This window comes from Microtus oregoni, unplaced genomic scaffold (genome assembly GCF_018167655.1).
Source record: "Microtus oregoni isolate MIOR12 unplaced genomic scaffold, Mior012 000002F_ref0000024, whole genome shotgun sequence".
Lineage (NCBI taxonomy): Eukaryota > Metazoa > Chordata > Mammalia > Rodentia > Cricetidae > Microtus > Microtus oregoni.
In genome coordinates, this window is record NW_024543061.1 from 72,570,483 (window position 1) to 72,590,631 (window position 20,149).

Below are 20,149 nucleotides of genomic sequence, written 5' to 3' on the forward strand. Positions count from 1 at the left end.
TGTCTGTAAGTGAATGTTCTATGTATTAAAGTCACTGAAAAAATTGTATTAATGCTCTGTCTCTATTGTTTTTAAAAATATACAGCATATTCACTCCTTTAGTTTTCATATGCAATAATAAAGAAATAAGAAAACAGGTTCAGTTGGCTTCATGAAAGCATTGCATTTTCAGGGCGGTTGAGCTCCATCCAGATGTTTTGTTCCATAGCAGCCCAGAGTCTTTTTAACAGATGATAAAAGCCATGCTGAAGTTTCATATGCCAACATGCAAATTCATATACATTTATTTGCATTATTGCATGGATTTACCTTTCATATTTTAATCTGATAACTTGAGGTCTGGACAAGGACCATTCAAAAATCACTGAGCATTGCAGGAGGACACTGGAATTCAAACCAGTATAAGTTATTTTAAAGTAGCAATGATATTTCAACACTTCAAATTATGACTTCAGAGAGACATATGTTCTTATTGTCCAAACTATATGTTATCTAATAACTTGATGTAGACCATTAGTCTTTGAATATTTAGTTATGAGAATAACAACTTCATCAATTATTCTAGCAAACACACACATACATACACACATACACACTTCACATTTATTTCTATCTAAAATTTTCCACTTCAATATGGCAGACTTTGCACTTAATCAACATTTCTTACTCTTATATCTCATTCTTTGTATCAAGATAGTCAAAAAGTTTTCAAATACTTCCAAGAGAACAAAAGGAACTAAATATAGTGATTCAATAAACATAGGTAAATTTTTTCCTTTGCATATGAAAACTAGTACAAATCTATCTGAACCTCTGAAGCAGTCACTAGAGTGAGGGGGCTAAAGCTCACAGTGAGAATGCTCCTCACCCTTTGCCTGTTATTCATGCAATAGAGCAAACTTCTTGTGAGCAGCAACGACTTTGAGTTTTTTGAGTTTCTTTACATTCCACCATGATTGAATCTATAATCAACTAACAACTGATGCTATACTCTCCGCTAGAGACAGAAATTAAACAGCATAATGCCATTGTTGTGCAAGAGCTGAAGAGAACCAAGGAAAATAATAAAACAATTCAGGAACATCTACCAAACAAAAGATGCATTGTCAACTTCATGTGATATCAGAAAGGATCTAGGAAATTGCTGTGTATAAAGTCCACACAGTTTGAGGTCTCTGAAGGAATAATGCATAAAGAAAATCAGCATGAACTGTCAGTAAAGTACCCAGTATGAAATATATTTGGAAATTTCGGAATCATCATTGGAGTATCAACTTATGGACTGAAAGGCTCCTGGCTTTGCTTCTTCCATGTAAGAACGAAGAAAGGCAAAATAGAAAAATAAATATATAGGTAACTGTGGATGTGTGATTGTGCAAATGTAGGAAAGATACAAACTTGTGAATCCAGGGGGCAGTGAGTAGTATTGCAGTACCCATTCCTATACCTCATACACCTTACATTCGACCTGAAAGACAGCTCCTTGAGACAAAGTGAGACTGACATCAACACTGCATCTGAAAACTAAAGTTGCAAATTAGTTCTTCAGAGATTGCTGGGTCTTTAATCATTTCCTTGTAAGTTCTAATTTATACCTATTTAGAAAGTACCACAGTTCATCTTAATGTTGAAATTCACATTTCATATGATGGCAATACTGAGTTCACATAATTGAAAGGTTTTAGTTTTCTCTCCTTAGAGCATTACAGCTGTAATTATAAACTCAAACTCACAAATTTCAGTATCTGGATGGGGCAATGTAAATAAATACACGGTTATCACCATTTATTTAACAGGAACCCATACGATTTAATTTAATTAGGGTATGAAAAAGATACCCCTTCCAAAAATTTTTCAATTATTTTTCTTTGATGATAGTTTTTTGATGAGAATGGGCTGTGACCTGCTCTGCATTACTCACAGTAGAACAGAAGTTTGGAGTGTGCCTTACCCTATGTTACTTGATTGTGCAATATATCAGTTTACTCTATTTCTAGTAATAATAAAGAAGGATGACTGAAACTTTTGTTCAAGCAAGCACTTCTCAGAAATGCGTCATAAAATGAAGACTAATTGCATTAATAACAAGTTACCACTCTTGAACTTATCAGATGAAATTAGGAAGATGTGGATGGATGATAAATCAGAATCATCTTAGGGAAAGAGGGCGTGTGAACATATTAAACGTAGTTGATTAACAACTGATGTTACTTCAGTAAATTAAAGAGGAAGGAAAGTCAGAGCCCTGGGCCATATCTTGGCATCAAGGCAATAAGAAGACCAGAGGGGTAGAATACTGAACTGAATTCAGGAACAGGTACATTGTGCATGCTCTTGCATTGACTCATTGGAGAAGAGATGACCGCCCACTGCTGGATTAGTGTGGGCCACACTTTCTCTTCTACAGAAAATCACTCTCTCTGAGTGTTAAATATGGTGAATATTTCTTCTCTTTACAAAATCTGGAGAACTTGTGACAGTTTTATCCTCATAAGCCCAGCTGCTATTACAGATAATGGGTACAATTGAGTCACACAGGGAGTAGACAACTAGGCAATAGCATGTGCAAGTCCTCTTATCCCATGAACAGCCTCTGTTTCTTTGGTCAATACCTGGTGTGATTGAGATTATCCCTCTGATTGATTACACTGAAAATATTATTATAAGAATCAGAACTTACTTTCTTAAGTGATGATCTAAACTCTTATATATGAAAGACTTAGATTCAAGCTTATAGGCTTATGGGTAGTGATTGTTTCAGGAAGGTTCTAACCTAATTAAGGCATCAGTCCTCTGATAAAATGATAATTGAATATATAAGTAGAAAGTGGGAGACACTATGGAAGGTGGGTCTTGGGTGATTGGAGGAACTGAGAAGATGAGAGCATGCGTACATATATCATGTCCCCAGTCCCTTTCTGTCTCTTTCTCCTTCTTGATTGCTAAGAAGAAAGGGGCCATTTCTGTTATGTAGTCTTGATATCCAGAGAGTTTACCTTAGCCTGGGACCAAAGCAACCATATAGAGACAGAAAACTATAGACAATGCTCTGAATCAGTGAGCCAAAAGAAATCTTTCTTTAAGTTTTCTATGTCAAAGTTACCATCATTTTGGAAGAAGGAGTAGACAAAAACATAAGTGCAAAAGGTAGTGGACAACTTTAAGTAAATATCCACATTCAGCAGGGCAACTATTCAAATGAACTCATAGCACACTCCAAACCTGCGTAAGCTCATGCCAGACCAAGCCCTATCAGAGATCATTTAGGCACACAATCCTCTCCTAGTCATATAGGTAATGAAAACTGTTAACTTGTAGGGGAGAGAGAAATGGTTTTCCTTAGGAGGAAAGCCCCTGATTACTTGATAATGTTCTAAGGTAAAACCACACATACAAGAATGTCTGGCAGCACAAATGGTTCCTTATTGGTTTAGGAAGAAAAATATGGACACAAAGGAGGGTGGGTATGTAAAATTGTTGAACTTGGGTAGAATTAGATTATGGGGTATGAATATGAATAAAACACCTTCTTTGAAATTCAGAACTCTCAAAGGATATATAAGAAATGAAAACTAAAAATACATGAAAATATGTTATCTAAAATTTTGTGTGTGTATACATTGAGCAATATCTTATTTGTGGCTATAATAATATTATTTATTTATTTATTCTTTCCTTTGATATTTAAGTTCTCTTCACACTTTTGATGTAGCTGCTTCAGAGCTTACTTATAGTATTAGTTTCCCGAGAATCAGAAGACCCAATCATTTCCTCTGACAGTGTCAACATATATAAAGTGTGCAGGTACAAAAAATAATAAGAGACAGCATGTCCACTGCAGCTGGAATTATTGGCAATTGTGAACTTTCTGATGTGAGTACTGAAAATAATATTTGACTCCTCTGCATTAGTAGTACCTGGTGTTAACTACTGAGCCATCTTTCCAACCCTTGACTATTAATTGTAACAAATTGTTTACATATCTGACAGTTTCTTCTGGATCACTTTTGGTTTTCTTTTCAAATTAGATGACGTCTCTATCAATTTTATCATCCTCTTTAAGGATTCAACTTTCCATTGGGTATTATGCAGATATTTTTGTTTCATTTAATGGGTATTATTAAAAAATATTATAATCAATTAAAATTTCATATGTTTGATGGTATAGTTAATTTCATTTAGAACCATAAATACAATTTAATTTAAATAATAAGATTACATTTTTGGTTACTTATACAGAGGTAAGGTTTGTACATTTTATCCTTCTTTATTATTTCATTTTCTCAACATTACCCCTAATCCTAAATTTTTCTTTCTGTGTGCTGTGGGACAATGGTTGTACCTTGTCACTTGTACATGAAATAAATGCTGATTGGCCAGTAGCCAGGCAAGAAGTATAGGCAGGATAACCAGGCAAGAAGTACAGGTGGAACAACAAGAATTCTGTGAAAAGGGAAGTTTTAGTCTGCAGTCTTCACCCAAACAAAGAGGAAGGAAGACACAGAGCAAGTAAGATGTGACTGCCTCACCAAAAAGGTATCAAGACACATGGCTAACACAGACAAGAATTATGGACTAATATAAGTTATAAGAGTTAATAAGAAGCCTGAGATACTAGGCCAATTAGTTTATAATTAATATAGACCTCTGTGTGATCTTTTGGGGACTTAACAACTTCAGGAACCAGGGAGAACAGAAACCTCAGTCAACATCTGTGTTCATTTGTCTGGGTTTCTATGGCATGATTTCATTCATAGGAGCTTGAAAATCCAGCTTTACTTCCTCCTAGTTCAAGAGGATATATGTGAAAATCAAGAACCAGTAGATTTGGTATTGGTGAGGCTTCTCTTAGTGGCTGGTAGAAGGACACATTTCCACAGAGCATTATGCTATATAAACAGACTCCTGAAACATCTCCTCTTCTCAGGAGGACTGGTCTCTTCTGATTAGACTCTTGATTTATAACTTCATTCAGTTTTACTGATATCTTTTAAATGCTTGCCATCAAGTACAGTCACAATGAGGGTTAAGACTTCATCATTTGGAAACAAATCAGTCTGTGACAGTCTTTATAAAGTAGGCCTATTATTAGCTATTGCAGTAAGAATGCATGTGTAGGAAATTGTACAAGTCACTTTAAGAACATATTTTAATGAATTACTAGAGAATTTCATGCATTGTATTTCAGTCATCTTTACTACATCTCCCATATCCTCCAAGACCCACTCTCTATTCTATAGTCAACATTTTGCACTCTTTTACATTTTTATTTTTTTTATTTATTTTACCTACCAACCACAATTCTCTCTTTCACCCCTCTGTTTCCCCTATATCCCTCTTAATCCATTCACCATCCACTCCTCCAAAAGTGTAAGTCCTCCCATGAGAATCAACAAAGTCTGGCACATTAAGTTGAGGCAGGACCAAGCCCGTATCCACACTCCCTGTCATCAAGATTGAACAAGGCATCCCACCATAGGAAATGGGCTCCAAAAGGTCATCAGGGATAGATCCTGGTAGCACTGCCAAGGCCCTCTCAAACAGAACCCATCTAGTCTCATTAATATTGCTTATATACTCATAAGTGTATGGCCATCACTGAAGCACATTCAACCCACCAGGAAACACAGCTTAAAGAAAGCTGCCTGCCTGTATTCTAATGAGAGCAATCACCAATAACTGAACCAGTCATTCAAAAATAGTAGCAATTAATGGAACAACTAAGTACAAATTTTGAGTTGAGTTTAAGGATATGGTGGTATAATTTTTGAGTATTTTTTATTGAAAAAATATTTTTCTTATAAATATTCTGATTATTATTCCCCTCCTCCAACTTCTCTCAGATTCTTCCCACTGCCTCTCTATCAACTCAACTCTATGCTGAACACTTAATTGTAGAATACGTTTTTCTAGCATATGATTTTTAGAAAAACTTTTCTGATTGAATTTTGTATTTTTCCCTTGAAATTATTTACTATTTCTAAGTACTTTATTTTTACTTTGATTTTTTTTTATTTATAAATTTTGCACATATAAGGTTATAATACAACATATGTGTATAAGTATATCACTGTTCATTGATAACTGATGTGTCTTTGTTTTCATTAGAAATAAGAGATCTATGCTGGGAGAAGGCAAATTACCCTTGCCTAAAATGAGTCCCTTATTGGTTTTTCACAGGGTGGTCAGCTCTAAAACACACAAAAATCAAAGTGAATTCAGTGGTTGTATTTCTATATACTTGCACATGCATACACACATGCACACCAAGTATAATCAAACACAAAGAGGTCAGATATTATGCAGAGAGAGAAAAAGAGAGTTTTACCTGGGGTTACCATCGGGTCCATCTTCAAGTAGATCTAGGAACACTACAGAAGAAAATCTGGGATACTGGGATACTGTGGGAATCATAGATGGAGAACTCTAAGAGAACGTGGCCCATCAAATAAATAATTAAGGTTCACATGGTCTCACAGAGACTGAAATGGCAAACACGAGGCATTAGGCCCTCTGAGTATGTCATTTACTTGGTGCTTTTGTAAGACTACGAACTGTAGAAGCTGGTGGATCTCTAAGTCTTCCCTGCACTTGAGACTCTTTTCCTTCCCTTGGGTTGCCTTATTCAGCCTTAATATGAGGGCTTTCACCTTTCCTTATTTATCTTATCTTACCTTGTTTGGCAGTCATCTCTTGGAGGCCTGATCATTTCTGAAGTGTAAATGGAAGGAGAATGGATATGTGGTAAGGAGAATGGGGATAGGGGGAGCTAAGAGAAGTGAAGTTAAAAGAAATTGAGGTTGGGACATATTTCATTGAAGAAGACCCTATTTGCAATAAGAAAAGACAAACCCTGATGCATAAGAGAAATGGGATATGCTTCTAGATGCAAATCACTTACTCATAATAGTTCTTCATTGTGAAGCATTTAGCACACATAAAGGAACTTGAGTAAAACATTGTGTACTTCTGAGATAATTTTCTAGAGAAGATGTCTAACTATTTGTAGTTCCTTACTTCTTAACTGAAATTATGATTATGTTCCTATATTTGGAATTATCTTATTTACATATACTGCCAGTTATATACTTTTATATCTCATATTCATATATTTTCTCTCCTTTCCTATTAGAATCCAATAAATTAAAAATCTCAAATTTCTGAATGTCACTAAAATTATGTTAACTACTATAAAACATGTTTACATCTAAATAGCTTGAATTTGTAAAATTATGCTAATACCTATACCTGTTTAACTTCTTATAGAGTTGTAGCACATTTATAATGTTTTTTCCAGACTAAATTATAAACAAATTAACATAGAATAGATGAATACTTTAAAAGTACACAATGATGAACACTTTTTCTTATAAAGTGACTTTTATATACATTATATAATATTACCCCCCAGCTATGTCAGGGACCCTAATATTTCACAGTGTTAGGTTGTGTACATCGGGCAACACAGCATCAAAGAGAGGCTCATTTCTGGTGTGGGAGGTCCTTCCATCTACGTGTTGCTTTTATTGGTTAATGAATAAAAAATTGACTTGACCTATAGCAAGGGAGAAGGAAAGTGGGGTCAGAGAAAAGCCATGCAGCCGCCACTGAATATAGACTCTGGAAGTTTTACCCGGTAAGCCACAGCCACGTGATTATTTCCAAGAGTCAGGACACAAGAGTAGACTGAAGGAAAAGCAATTACATTGGCAGGGTCAGACAAAATGAAAATCTATCCTGAATAACAGTTGTCCAAAGCTGCATAGGAAAAAAAGAATGAAAATGATGTACAGAAGGAAGCCTTCCACGGTCCTTAGTGTGCAAGGCTTTGGTGTGTGTCCCACCACTGGCATCTCTGGATCCCTTCGCTTTGAGCTTCATCTTCATATACTTGCACTGGGAGAAAATTAGCAGAAAGAAGTCTGTCAGGAACATAGAAAAGGATATGAATATAAGTGTGGATGTTGACTAATAAAGGAAAACAGGAAACCTGTAAAAGATGCAATGATCTGGAACCATAAAACTATTTTTAATGAGTCAGTCTGTATATCAATGTGTTTTCATCACTTAGATATTTAAAAGGAGAACCAGAGACAACAAAAATGTAATGTCCCTAAAACTGACTTCTTTTTTTTTTTAAATATTTATTTATTATGTATACAATATTCTGTCTGTGTGTATGTCTGCAGGCCAGAAGAGGGCACCAGACCTCATTCCAGATGGTTGTGAGCCACCATGTGGTTGCTGGGAATTGAACTCAGGACCTTTGGAAGAGCAAGCAATGCTCTTAACCACTGAGTCATCTCTCCAGCCCTAAAACTGACTTCTTAACCCCCCATTTTATTTATTTATTTATTTTTAATTAATTAATTTATTATGTATACAGTGTTTTGCCTGGGTGAATTCTTGTACACCACAAGAGGGCACCAGATCTCATTGCAGATGGTTGTGAGCCACCATGTGGTTGCTGGAAATTGAACTCAGGACCTCTGGAAGAGTAGTCAGTGCTCTTAACCTTTGAGCCATCTCTCCAGCCCTTAACTCTCCATTTTAGGTAGAAAAAAATGTAATAAGAAAATTTTGCTACCTTGAGAGAAAAAAGACATTATGGCTGGTAGCTAGCCACACACTAAAATGATTTAAAGCAATATATGACAACTTAATCATTCTTACCAACTTTTCAGCCATCAAAATCACCTTGGTAACTCTTCCTTTCAGAAGAGAAAAGCAAAATGGGAAAATTTTGCTATCTTGAGTAAATAGAAGATGATACTGCCCAGTTGAAATTAGTCACTGTTACCAATTTTATGGCTAGCACTAAATCTGAGTACTGTGAGGATATCAGTATAATTAGTCCAAAGCAAATTAGTTCTGGAGATCTCCAAAGCAGTGAGGATCCACTGCAGAGATCTTTCTTACCTTGATCCAATGCATGCAGTTCACCAAGAATATAAAAACATTCCCAGTATTCACAATTACAAAGATCACAGTGTAATTGGTTATATGTATGGCAAGACTACTGCATGTAAGAAAGTGTACTGATGTCTACATTCACTGAAGTGTATTTGTTAGTGCATTCATTTATAAAGCTAAGTCTATATGTCTTTTAAAATCTGATAACATTCTCACTTTTTAAATCTCCTAATCTATTAACACATAAACAAGCACCTGATTTTCCAAAATGGAGAAATTCTGCTGTGAATGCATTTCTAGCACAGTCCAGCTGTTTCTTCCCGGTGCCTGTACTACAGTAGAAGTAGGTGTAACTGAAGATGAGGTAAATGTTTAACTCTCATAGACTAATATACAAATGAAGATGCATTTACTTGTATTGACTTTTTGGTTTTGTTGTCACTGCATGTTTTATACTAACAACTTGAATTTTGGATATAATCTTTTTTTATTGAAAATTTCCACCTCCTCCCCTCCTCCAACATCCCTCCCCTTTACCCACTCTCCCTCCCTCTCTCTCTCCAGTCCAAGAAGCAGACAGTGTTCCCTACCCTATGGGAAGTCCAAGGGCTTTCATGCATCCCCCCCCAGGTCCAGGAAGGTGAGCGTCCAAACAGACTAGGCTCCCACAAAGCCCATCCATGCAGTAGAATCAAAACTCAGTGCTATTGTCCTTGGCCTCTCAGTCAGCCTCCAACGTCAGCCACATTCAGATTGAATGTCCCATTATTTCCAGTCCAACTGGCCTTGGTAATCTCCTATTAGATCAGTCCCACCATCTCAGTGGGTGGGCACACCCCTCGCGGTCCTGACTTCCTTGCTCATGTTCTCCCTCCTTCTGCTCCTCATTTGGACCTTAGGAGATCAGTCCAGTGCTCCAATGTGGGTCTCTGTCTCTATCTCCAACCATCACCAGATGAAGGTTCTATGGTGAAATGCAAGATATTCATCAATGTGGCTATAGGATAGGGCCATTTCAGGCTGCCTCTCCTCAGCTGCCCAAGGAACTAGCTGGGGACATCTCCATTGACACCTGGGAACCCCTCTAGAGTCAAGTCTCTTGCCAACCCTAAAATGGCTCCCTTAATTAAGAATCTACTTCCCTGCTCCCACATCCACTCCACCTCCATCCCACCTATCCCATCTCTCACCATCCTCCCCTTCTCCCTTCTCTCTCACCATCTCCCCCATCCCCACCCCACCCTACCCCCATGCTCCCAACCCCTGTCTGGCAATCTTGTCCATTTCCAATATCCAGGAGGGTAACTATATGTTTTTCTTTGGGTTCACCTTATTTAACTTCTCTAGGATCACGAATTATAGGCTCAATGTCCTTGGTTTATGGCTAGAATCCACTTATGAGTACATACCATATTCATCTTTTTGGGTCTAGGTTATCTTACTCAGTAAAGTGTTTTCTATTTCCATCCATTTGCATGCAAAATTCAAGATGTCATTTTTTTTTTACAGCTGAGTAGAACTCTAAGGTGTATATGTGCCACACCTTCTTTATCCATTCTTCTATTGAGGGGCACCTAGGTTGTTTCCAAGTTCTGGCTATTACAAATAATGCTGCTATGAACATAGTTGAACAAATGCTTTTGTAATATGATTGGGCATTTCTTGGGTATATTCCTAAGAGTGGAATTGCTAGGTCCTAATGTAGGTTGTCTCCAAGTCTCCTGAGAAACCGCCACACTGATTTTTAAAGTGGTTGCACAAGTTTGCATTTCCACCAGCAATGGATGAGTGTTTCCCTAACTCCACATCCTCTCCAGCATAGAATATCATTGGTGTTTTTGATTTTAGCTATTCTGACAGGTGTAAGATGGTATCTAGGAGTTGTTTTGATTTGCATTTCCCTGATCATTAAGGAGGTTGAGCATGACCTTAAGTGTCTTTTGGCCATTTGAACTTCTGTTGAGAATTCTCTGTTCAGTTCAGTATCCAATTTTTAATTGGGTTAATTAAGTTTTAATGTCTAGTTTCTTGAGTTCTTTATATATTTTGGAGATCAGACCTTTATCTGATGTGGGGTTGGTGAGGATCTTCTCCCACTCAGTAGGATGCCATTTGTCTTAATGACAGTGTCCTTTGCTTTACAGAAGCTTCTCAGTTTCAGTAGGTGCCATTTATTCATTGTTGCTTTTATTGTCTGTGTTACTGGAGTTCTCTATAGGAAGTTATCCCCTGTGCCCATGTGTTATAGACTATTTCCAACTTTCTCTTCTATCAGATTCAGTGTGGTCAGATTAAAATTGAGGTCTTTAATCCATTTGAACTTGAGTTTTGTGCGTGGTGATAGATATGGATCTATTTTCATTCTTCTACAGGTTGACATCCAGTTATGCCAGCATCACTTTGCTTTCTTTCTTCCATTGTATAATTTTAGCTCGTTTGTCAAAAATCAGGTGTTCATAGATTTGTGGAATAATATCTGTGTCTTCGATTCAATTCCATTGGTCAGCATCTCTGTTTTTGTGCCAATACCAAGCTATTTTCATTATTGTAACTCTGTAATAGAGTTTGAAGTCAGGGATGGTAATGCCTCCAGAGGTATTTTCATTGTATAGGATTGTTTTGGCTATCCTGGGATTTTTGCTTTTCCATATAAAGTTGATTATTGTTCTCTCAAGGTCTGTGAAGAATTTTGTTGGGATTTTAATGGGGATTGCAATGAATTTATAGATTGACTTTAGTAGAATTGCCATTTTTACTATATTGATCCTACCCATCCAAGAGCATGGGAGATCCTTCCATTTTCTGGTATCATCTTCAATTTCTTTCTTCAAAGACTTAAAGTTCTTGTCAAACAGATCTTTCACTTCCTTGGTTAGAGTAACCCAAGATACTTTATGCTATTTGTGGCTATCATGAAAGGTGATGTTTTTCTGATTTCCCTCTCTGCTTCTTTGTTCTTTGTGTATAGGAGGGCAACTGATTTTTTGTAGTTGATCTTGTATCCAGCCACATTACTAAAGGTGTTTATCAGCTGTAGGAGTTCTTTGGTAGAGTTTTTGGAGTCGCTTATGTACACTATCATATCATCTGCAAATAATGAAAGTTTGACTTCTTCCTTTCCAATTCGAATCCCCTTGATCTCCTTATGCTGTCTTATTGTTATTGCTAGAACTTTAAGCACTATATTGAAGAGGTATGGGGAGAGGGATAAAATCTTCTTATAGCCTCTATAAAGCAGAAGGAATCTGATATGGTTGTAGGATATGTCTTATTTCCTGAGGATATTTCAACAATTTTAAATTAAACTTGCAAAGATATTTGTACTTATCTTGGTCAAAGCACCTCCCTATAAGATATCAGATATTTAATAATTTCACGTGGGTCATTAATCTTTGAACATTTTATAATAAAAAGAATACTTAGTCTTCATTTACAATCACACACACAATTATTTGGATCTAAATTTTAATTTTCCAATTTAGTAGTACATAGTGTCTATTTATTCAATATTTTTCATGTATATAGCACATTCTTAGTATCATAATTACATCTAAAACATTGCTTCTCAAATGCTACCAAAGTGAATGCTCATAATTCCAGCACCTAAGAAGTGGAAGTGGGAAGATCAAGAGTTCAAGGTCATTCTTGGCTATGTAGGCAATTTGAGGTCATCCTGGACTACATAAAACAACATTTGAAAAATCAAATATGCAAACAAAAAAGAAAAACGGAAGAGAGAGAGCTTTCATGTTAACAATACAGTATTACTGATGCAATCTGTAAAATCTTGGAAGAATTTTTCCTTTATACATAAAAACTATTGTCTTGTCTATGGCCATGTCACCCTGAATGCGTCTGATCTCGTCTGATCTTGGAAGCTAAGCAGGGTCAGGCCTGGATAGTACTTGGATGGGAAACTATTGTCATCACTTGGATCAGACACTTGGAAGAAGGAACTCATCCTGGCATCAGAATATTTTGTCTTTTGTTCTTCTTTGACCAATAAGACAAATTTCTTGAAAAGTTCCAAGGACCTTCAGATTTTATTGACATCCCCTAACCTCCCACACTAACCTGCTCTATATCCAACATTCACCAAGCTCAATAAAAGATGATGTGTTCTCTGCTTAAGATAGAGGATACATATTAAAAGACAATTGTTTCCACATCCGAAAAATAATTGACCAAACATGAAGTAATTCAAAGCCAACTACCTAAGCAAGAAAAATGTATGAACCATAATCCTCAGAGATAGCAAAAAAAAAAGGAAATGTGCATGAAATGTTGACATATCTCAGACCTTACAAGCAGTGGTGAGGGAAAAAAATGTGAATCCAAATGTCTTAAAATGCCTCATATCAGAAAAGCATGCTAAGGCAGTTTAAGTATGAAAGGTGGTAAAGTAAAGTAGTTTTTAAAATATTTTACAGAAAATAATTGAAACAGAACTGCAGAAAACTGAGATTTGCTTTCAAACAAAGAAGAGTTCCCTGGGTGAGCTGTTTCTGTGTAACAAAGAGAACTTTTAGGAGTGGGACAAGAGGAATAAAAAAAAATATAAATTATAGTGTATGTGTGCTTAGAGAACACATTGAAACTAAGTACTGAAGTTGACCTCTGAAATGGGTATTCAAATCCCTAAACCACCTCTTTGTACTAGAACAATGCTGGTATTGCCATAGACAAAACTCAATTCCTTTGACAAAGGAACATCAAATGTGTCGTAAGAAAATTCAGTATGTATTCATGTGTTCATATGGCAAACCATTCTCTAGCTAACAGTAACAGAGAAAGGAACATGTCTCCACAAGGGATTTTGAACTGACACTACTATATGAGAAACAAAGAAAACCCAGGTAGTCGAGTGACTGATGATTCCTAGATTGTTGAATAGCATGCATTTCAATGTGGATTTACTAGGTTTGTAATTGATTACTTATTTCTGGATATATAATTGAAACACATAGTTTCATCATCACTAAGATTTTGTGTTGTTCCTTTGCCTGTAAATAAATTGTTACTGTATATAGCAAAAAAAGAAAACTCCAAACTTGTTTCTTTTCTGTTGTTAATGAGTAAGAGTTATAGAAACCAGACCACCAAAGGATAAAATTGATTACAACGGTATAAACCAACCATTTTCCCCAGAAAAAAAAAACTCTTTCTGAGAATCTTTACTGGGAATATAACATTAATACAAAAATAGGGTCTCTCTTCTTAGTGTGTGACTCTGTCAAACAGCATTCATATCCCCAGAAAGTCAGCCAAAATTAGTGTATAAAAGCACACATGAGTGAGTCAAGAAGTAAACAATAGTGAGACTATACTCTAGATTATCCCTCAATTCTCAATTACTAGAACTCAAGATTAAGGCATAAAATGTTTCTTGAATAGACAACATGGGGTTGAATATGGGAAATAAGGAAAGGAGATACTCTGTGGCTTGAGTAAAATCTGGCAAACTGATGCCCTAAACTACCATCCTTGTTTGGTTTATAAATGCTCCCATTCTCTACCTCTGTCAAGAGGTATATGGAATCAATGTCTTCCATGTCTCTGTAGTTACCTCTTATGTGAATCAACCCTTTCCCTTTAGGCTAGAATGAACTGGATTCAATGACAAGGACACTGTGAATGCTTCTGGCATGACCCTCAGGGGAGACTACACTGCTGCTGTGTTAGTGTAGGTCCACACCCTCTTCAACAACAGAGTACCTTATTTCTGAGAAAAGGAAAAAAATTGCAAGAAGAGAGAATGAAATTATGTGTACGATACTTCTACACACAAGTACCAGTGATCCTATAAAAGCCACATGCTCTTAATAATACATAAGTACAGAGCATGAACACACCCAAGTCACACAGAGGGCAAACAATACTGAGTCCAATCCCATATAGGTCTCCAGATGGCCTGCTTTGTTTGTCAACACCTTATGAGAATTGGATTATCCTTCTATTTTGTCTGCCTTAGAATTCCATACTACAGCATTGTTTCCTATCACTCACATGCCAGAGTGTACATTGGGCCTCCTAAAAGTTTGGAACAGAAAAACATACTACATTTTATAATACTAATGTGTCACCTTTATTATGGTATCCAAAGACTGGAAAAAACGTAGTTGTTAATACAGGGATCTATAGGTGTTGTTACATATACCACTGGAGACATTTGTAGAGGGTAGAAGTAGAACAAATAAAGAGAACCTTGTGGTTGTATTTGCTTCTCTTACTTCATAGTTGACTTAAGACATATCATAGGTAAACTGTATGAATCATGTTTCATGTGGCACTCCAACGCATGGTAACTAATGGATAAAGTGTTTACATTGTTTTTAAGGAATTTTGAGTTAGCCATGCCCATATCTATTAGTTTAAAATATCACCCCCTCACTCGGGGCTTTTCAATATCCAGTGTGATTTTTCACATCACAGGCTTCAAGTTCCACCTACAAATTATGCAAATATTACTGGCTTTCTGAACTTATATCCAATGAATAGCTAAGAAGCTTGATAACATATGAGAGTAAAAGCTATTCATCCATTCTGTTTCTTAGTTTCTTTCCTCACCTTATAGATGAGTGCTTCTTCATTTTATAAATACATTAAACCCTGTTTCTGGTGAGGAAGATCTGAGACCAAGATTCCCATCTCTACATTCTAAGCTGTCAAGTGAATTATTTCTAGGAAATTATTTCTAACAAAATTTATTCTTTCAATAACTGTTATGCGTCTGCTTTGGTATTGCCAACACTATGCATATTTGACTTTAGCCATAGAAGAAAGAGAGGCCAAACAACTATTGAATTAATGTCAGACAACTCTTTTTCCTGGGCATCAGGAAAAAATACTGACAGCAGAAGCAAAGCTAATGACAGGATCTGTTGATAGAGATTTCTGTCTCTTGCAGCTGTTCAGTCCAAAGAAACACACAGAGGTCTACATTAATCATAAACTCGCTGGTCTATCAGCTCAGGCTTCTCATTAACTCTTTCTTACCTCTTAAATTAGCCCATAAATTTGTCTGTGTTAGCCATGTGGCTTGCTACCTTTATCAGTGAGGCATTCTCCTCTCACTTCCTCTGAATCCAGGTGATGATTGCAGACTGCCCTTTTTTCTTCCCAGAATTCTTCTGTTCTGGTTGCCCTGTCTCCACTTCCTGCCTGGTTGCCCCACCTATACTTTCTGCCTGGCAACTGGCCAATCAACATTTTATTAAAACAATAGAATATAAGTAACAGCATAAAAGACCATTGTCCCACAACACTTTGCCTCCTTTTTTTTCAAAACTAGAACTCTGAATCTAATCTCCTTTGTTTAGCTTTCTTCCTGACCATTATCCACAACAACTAACCAGCACTCTAAGCAAAGGAAAAATCCATAATCCATTATTTGGGAATGAGGGCATAGTTTCCCAGGATACTTCCTCTTCATTAGGGGCTCTAATAATTTTATGGGGACAGAAAGAAATTTTTGAATTATGGTCAAGTCCTGACTGGAATATTCTGTGAGGATTGATCATCTCAGCCAGCAGTCTTGAAACTGTTCTGGATGTAGAACTCAGAGGAAACTCCAATAGAGGTTCTCTGAAATGTTGGATCATCTGTGCCATTCATTCCTAGCAGAAATTCTTCTGAGGATCTTCCTTGGTCAAACTTTATTTTTCTAAACCCAGAATGAATCCACAGCCTCTCATTTCCTGTGGAAACAAAAACAAAACCTCTTCTCCAAAATAACATATCTTTTGACTTAAATTGTGCAGTCAAGGCATTTTCAAAATATGTATGTTGGATTAATCCAGATATAACCAAATATTTTTAGCAGCTGTTGTTCATTCCTCAGCATTCAAACAATTCAAAGAGAATGTAATAACACACAGTATCCAGATTCTCTGCATGTTCTCCCTCTTTATATGGCTCTATTTTAAATTCTATTACTTTTGTTTTTACGTTTAATTGTTGGCTTGTTGAGACTAGGTTGCTCTGTGTATCTTTGGCTGTCCAGCCACTCACACTGTAAACCATGTTATCCTTGAACTCACAAAGATCTGGCTGCCTCTGCCTCCCAAGTGTTGGAATTAAAAATTTGTGCTACTACACCCAACTACTCACTATCTTTTTTTTTCATTTTAAGGACTTTATCCTTTATTTTTCTCCCAAGCCTGCATATATTTTTAAACACACTGTTAACCATTTAGAGGTTTTCTTTATTGCTGAATCTATCTTTACGGTATATTTCTCTTTTTCTGACCATGTGAATCTTTAATTTGCTAAGTGATATGGCTAGGATTAAAGCTATGGCTTTGATGGCTGGATCCATCCCATTCCTTAGCTTTCTGAGAGTCTAGCCTCATGGCAGAAGTATTGGCTGGAGCCGTCTTTATTGCCACAGCTCTATGGAATTTCAAAGTCCCTACCACCACCAAGAAGTAAGCTGATGGCTATCCATAAATACTATTTAAATGTTTACTGGTGGGTCTTCTTAAAATAGCTGCAAGGTTTTTGCAGCTAAAGCTGAGTCAGGAAGCCTATGTTAAATGATATGCACTTGCTTCTAGCAAACAGAGCCCACCTGAGAAAATGCTGCTACCAAGAAGCCATGCTTAACTCTCCTCATTTTTTGTCTAAAATTACTTCCCATGCTTTCTCAGGTTTTATGTAAATGCAGTTGTCCACATTGTGTACCATTTTGGTGACAGAGATTTATGTCCTGTCCAGTCCCACAGCAATTTAATCCCAAACAAGCACACAGAGGTCTACATTAATCTTAATCTGGCTGGCCTATTAGTTCAGGCTTCTTATTAAATCTTATAATTTACATTAGCCTATAATTCTTGTCTGCATTGGCAACATGGCTTGGTACCTTTTTCAGCAAGGCATTCTCATCTTGCTTCCTCTGCATCTGAGTTGTAGCTGCAGGCTCATCTTTTCATCTTCCCCAAATTCTTCTGTTCTCCTCGCCCTACCTAAACTTCCTGCCTGCCTGATCATTCTCCCTACACTTCCTGCCTGGCTACTAGCCAATCATCATTTTTATTAAAATAGTACAATGTAAGTGACAGGATAAAAGACTTTTGTCCCACAACTATGATCCTTCTAAGCACTGAGCCCAATGAAAAGACATAAGACATTGTTATGAAACCAGGTAGTATCAGAGGTCAGGGTACTTCTGAGTGTTATGGGTAGGCAGTAGTGGAAAGAACTTTATATGTGTTCTCTCTTACTTTCTCAAATACATCCCTCAGATACATGGAACTGACTTTATGTTAGAAGTCCTAAGATAAGACATTCATGGACTTCAAAGTTGTTTCTTGTTCAGTCTCTGGATTTGGAACCTGATAATATAAAATATATTCATACAGAAAATGTACTAGGAAGGTATTATCATAAATATCACTTTATAAGAGAAACAGGTCTTTAATTTACATAAAGTCAGTTTCTAGTTTTGTTTAGAAAATAAAATATCATTATATGAATCTATTATTCACAATGGAAAAAATGTATTTAATTTATTAGAACCTATTATTTTTTCTCCTAAATATTGAAATATAATGAATTATAACAGCTTTCCATATTTCTATCTACTCTTTTCATTTTTTTCTCCTGATATGATTGTAGCAAGGCTCTATTTTGTTAAATTGTAGAGTTGTAAAATGATCAGTCTTTTGTTCTAAAATGCTTCTATATGTTCAAAACAAAACTTGAAAATATAAATAGCTAATAAACAAGAATCTTTAACAAATTCTTTCTTTACTATTAAAAATCATCAACGAAGTGTACCAGGGGACAAAGGGTTATACATGTTTGGAGCTGAACCTAAGCCACCACACCACCAAGAGAGAAGCCTGCCTCAGTTTGCTATGTCTCAGAATCAGAGCACATGAGTGGACTGAAGGAAAAGTAATGATAAGTGCAGCAAAAAGCAGATGTTTTTCCTCTAGAAACTGAGAGACCCAAGCTTGTGTGGCAAGAGACATAAAGAAAACTACATAGAAAAGGAGAAAGGCGACCATCATTTGCAGGGCATTGATGTGGGCCATGGTGCTGGGGTCTCTGGTGTCTTTGATGTTGTGCTGCATGTTCTTCAGATGTGTCCACAGGGAGAAGATGAGCAGGGTAAAAATGATCAGAGACACAGTGAACGGAATTAATGTGAACATTGTGTTAATTAAATATATAAGTCTGTAAAACTGTGTGTAATACTTTGATGTGGAATTGTAAGATGGATTTCTTTTGCATTTTTCTGTCCAATCATCAATATGTGTGTTCATTGCTAAAATATTTACAAACAAAAAGAGCAGAGACAGCAGCAATGTCATAGAAACCACCTTTTTAAACCTCCACTTTAGGTAAAGAAAAATATAGTTAGAAAAATTGGCTATCTTGAGAAAATAAAATATGCTGAGGGTGGTAGCCAGCCAGATACTAAAATGATTTGCAATAACCCAGATGTTATTTTTTATTCTTACCATTTTCACAGTCATTTCTAAATCTGGATAGAGTGAAGATATTAGTGTAACAATAAATGTTAACCACAGCATATTTATTCTGGAGATTGCCAAAGCAGTGATGATCTGATCCACTGAAGAGATCTTCCTCCTCTTGACCCAGTCTATGATGTTCACCAGCACTATGAATCCATTTGCAGCACTCCCAATTATGAATTCCACAATGATCGTAGCTGCACACATGCTCTGTATGGCAATATCCATTGTCCATAGCAGAATATCCTGATTTCTGTAGTCACTGAAGAATATTTGTTAATGTATTCATTTTAAATGTTTTAAAAGAAATTCATAACATCTTTCCTAAGAAAATAACAAATAAAAAAATAATGAAGATTTACCAATATAGGTAATCATAGTTGTATTTATGAAAGTTTGCCTTTTTACATGGTTCCACTGAGTTATATCCAGATTTTGGGTGTCCTCTGGTAGACTGATGATTAAGGAAATACTGTCATCTGAGATACTGAAATATAAATAAAGACATGTTGATTTCCATTAGTTTTCTATTTTTTCTTTCTATGGACAAGAAATAATCAAATCTATGAGTTATGGAAAGAAATAATTAAAACATTCTAAGATGGGAAGAATGTAACAAGAATCTCAGGAAACAAGAGTTCTTGAATATTGAAGATATTTTCAGTAGTTCAGATTAAGACTCTAGGGGCTTATCATCAAAGCTCTTCTACAAATTATTACCTACTAATAACTTCTTGTAGAACATTATTGCTTAA

The 20,149-nt window shown here is 36.2% G+C and overlaps 1 protein-coding gene across 1 annotated transcript; it reads right to left on the reverse strand.

The window, feature by feature from the left end:
* Nucleotides 1-18,704: 18,704 nt before the first annotated feature.
* On the reverse strand, nucleotides 18,705-19,622 carry LOC121436647 (taste receptor type 2 member 125-like). The gene has a single exon (XM_041636663.1). It carries the CDS (start codon nucleotides 19,620-19,622, stop codon nucleotides 18,705-18,707), a length of 918 nt encoding a protein of 305 aa, XP_041492597.1.
* Between the last annotated feature and the right edge of the window lie 527 nt (nucleotides 19,623-20,149).

Bases quoted from the DNA above. Each gene is read 5' to 3' on its own strand.
- LOC121436647 (XM_041636663.1), bottom strand. From the start codon at position 19,622: ATGGATATTGCCATACAGAGCATGTGTGCAGCTACGATCATTGTGGAA.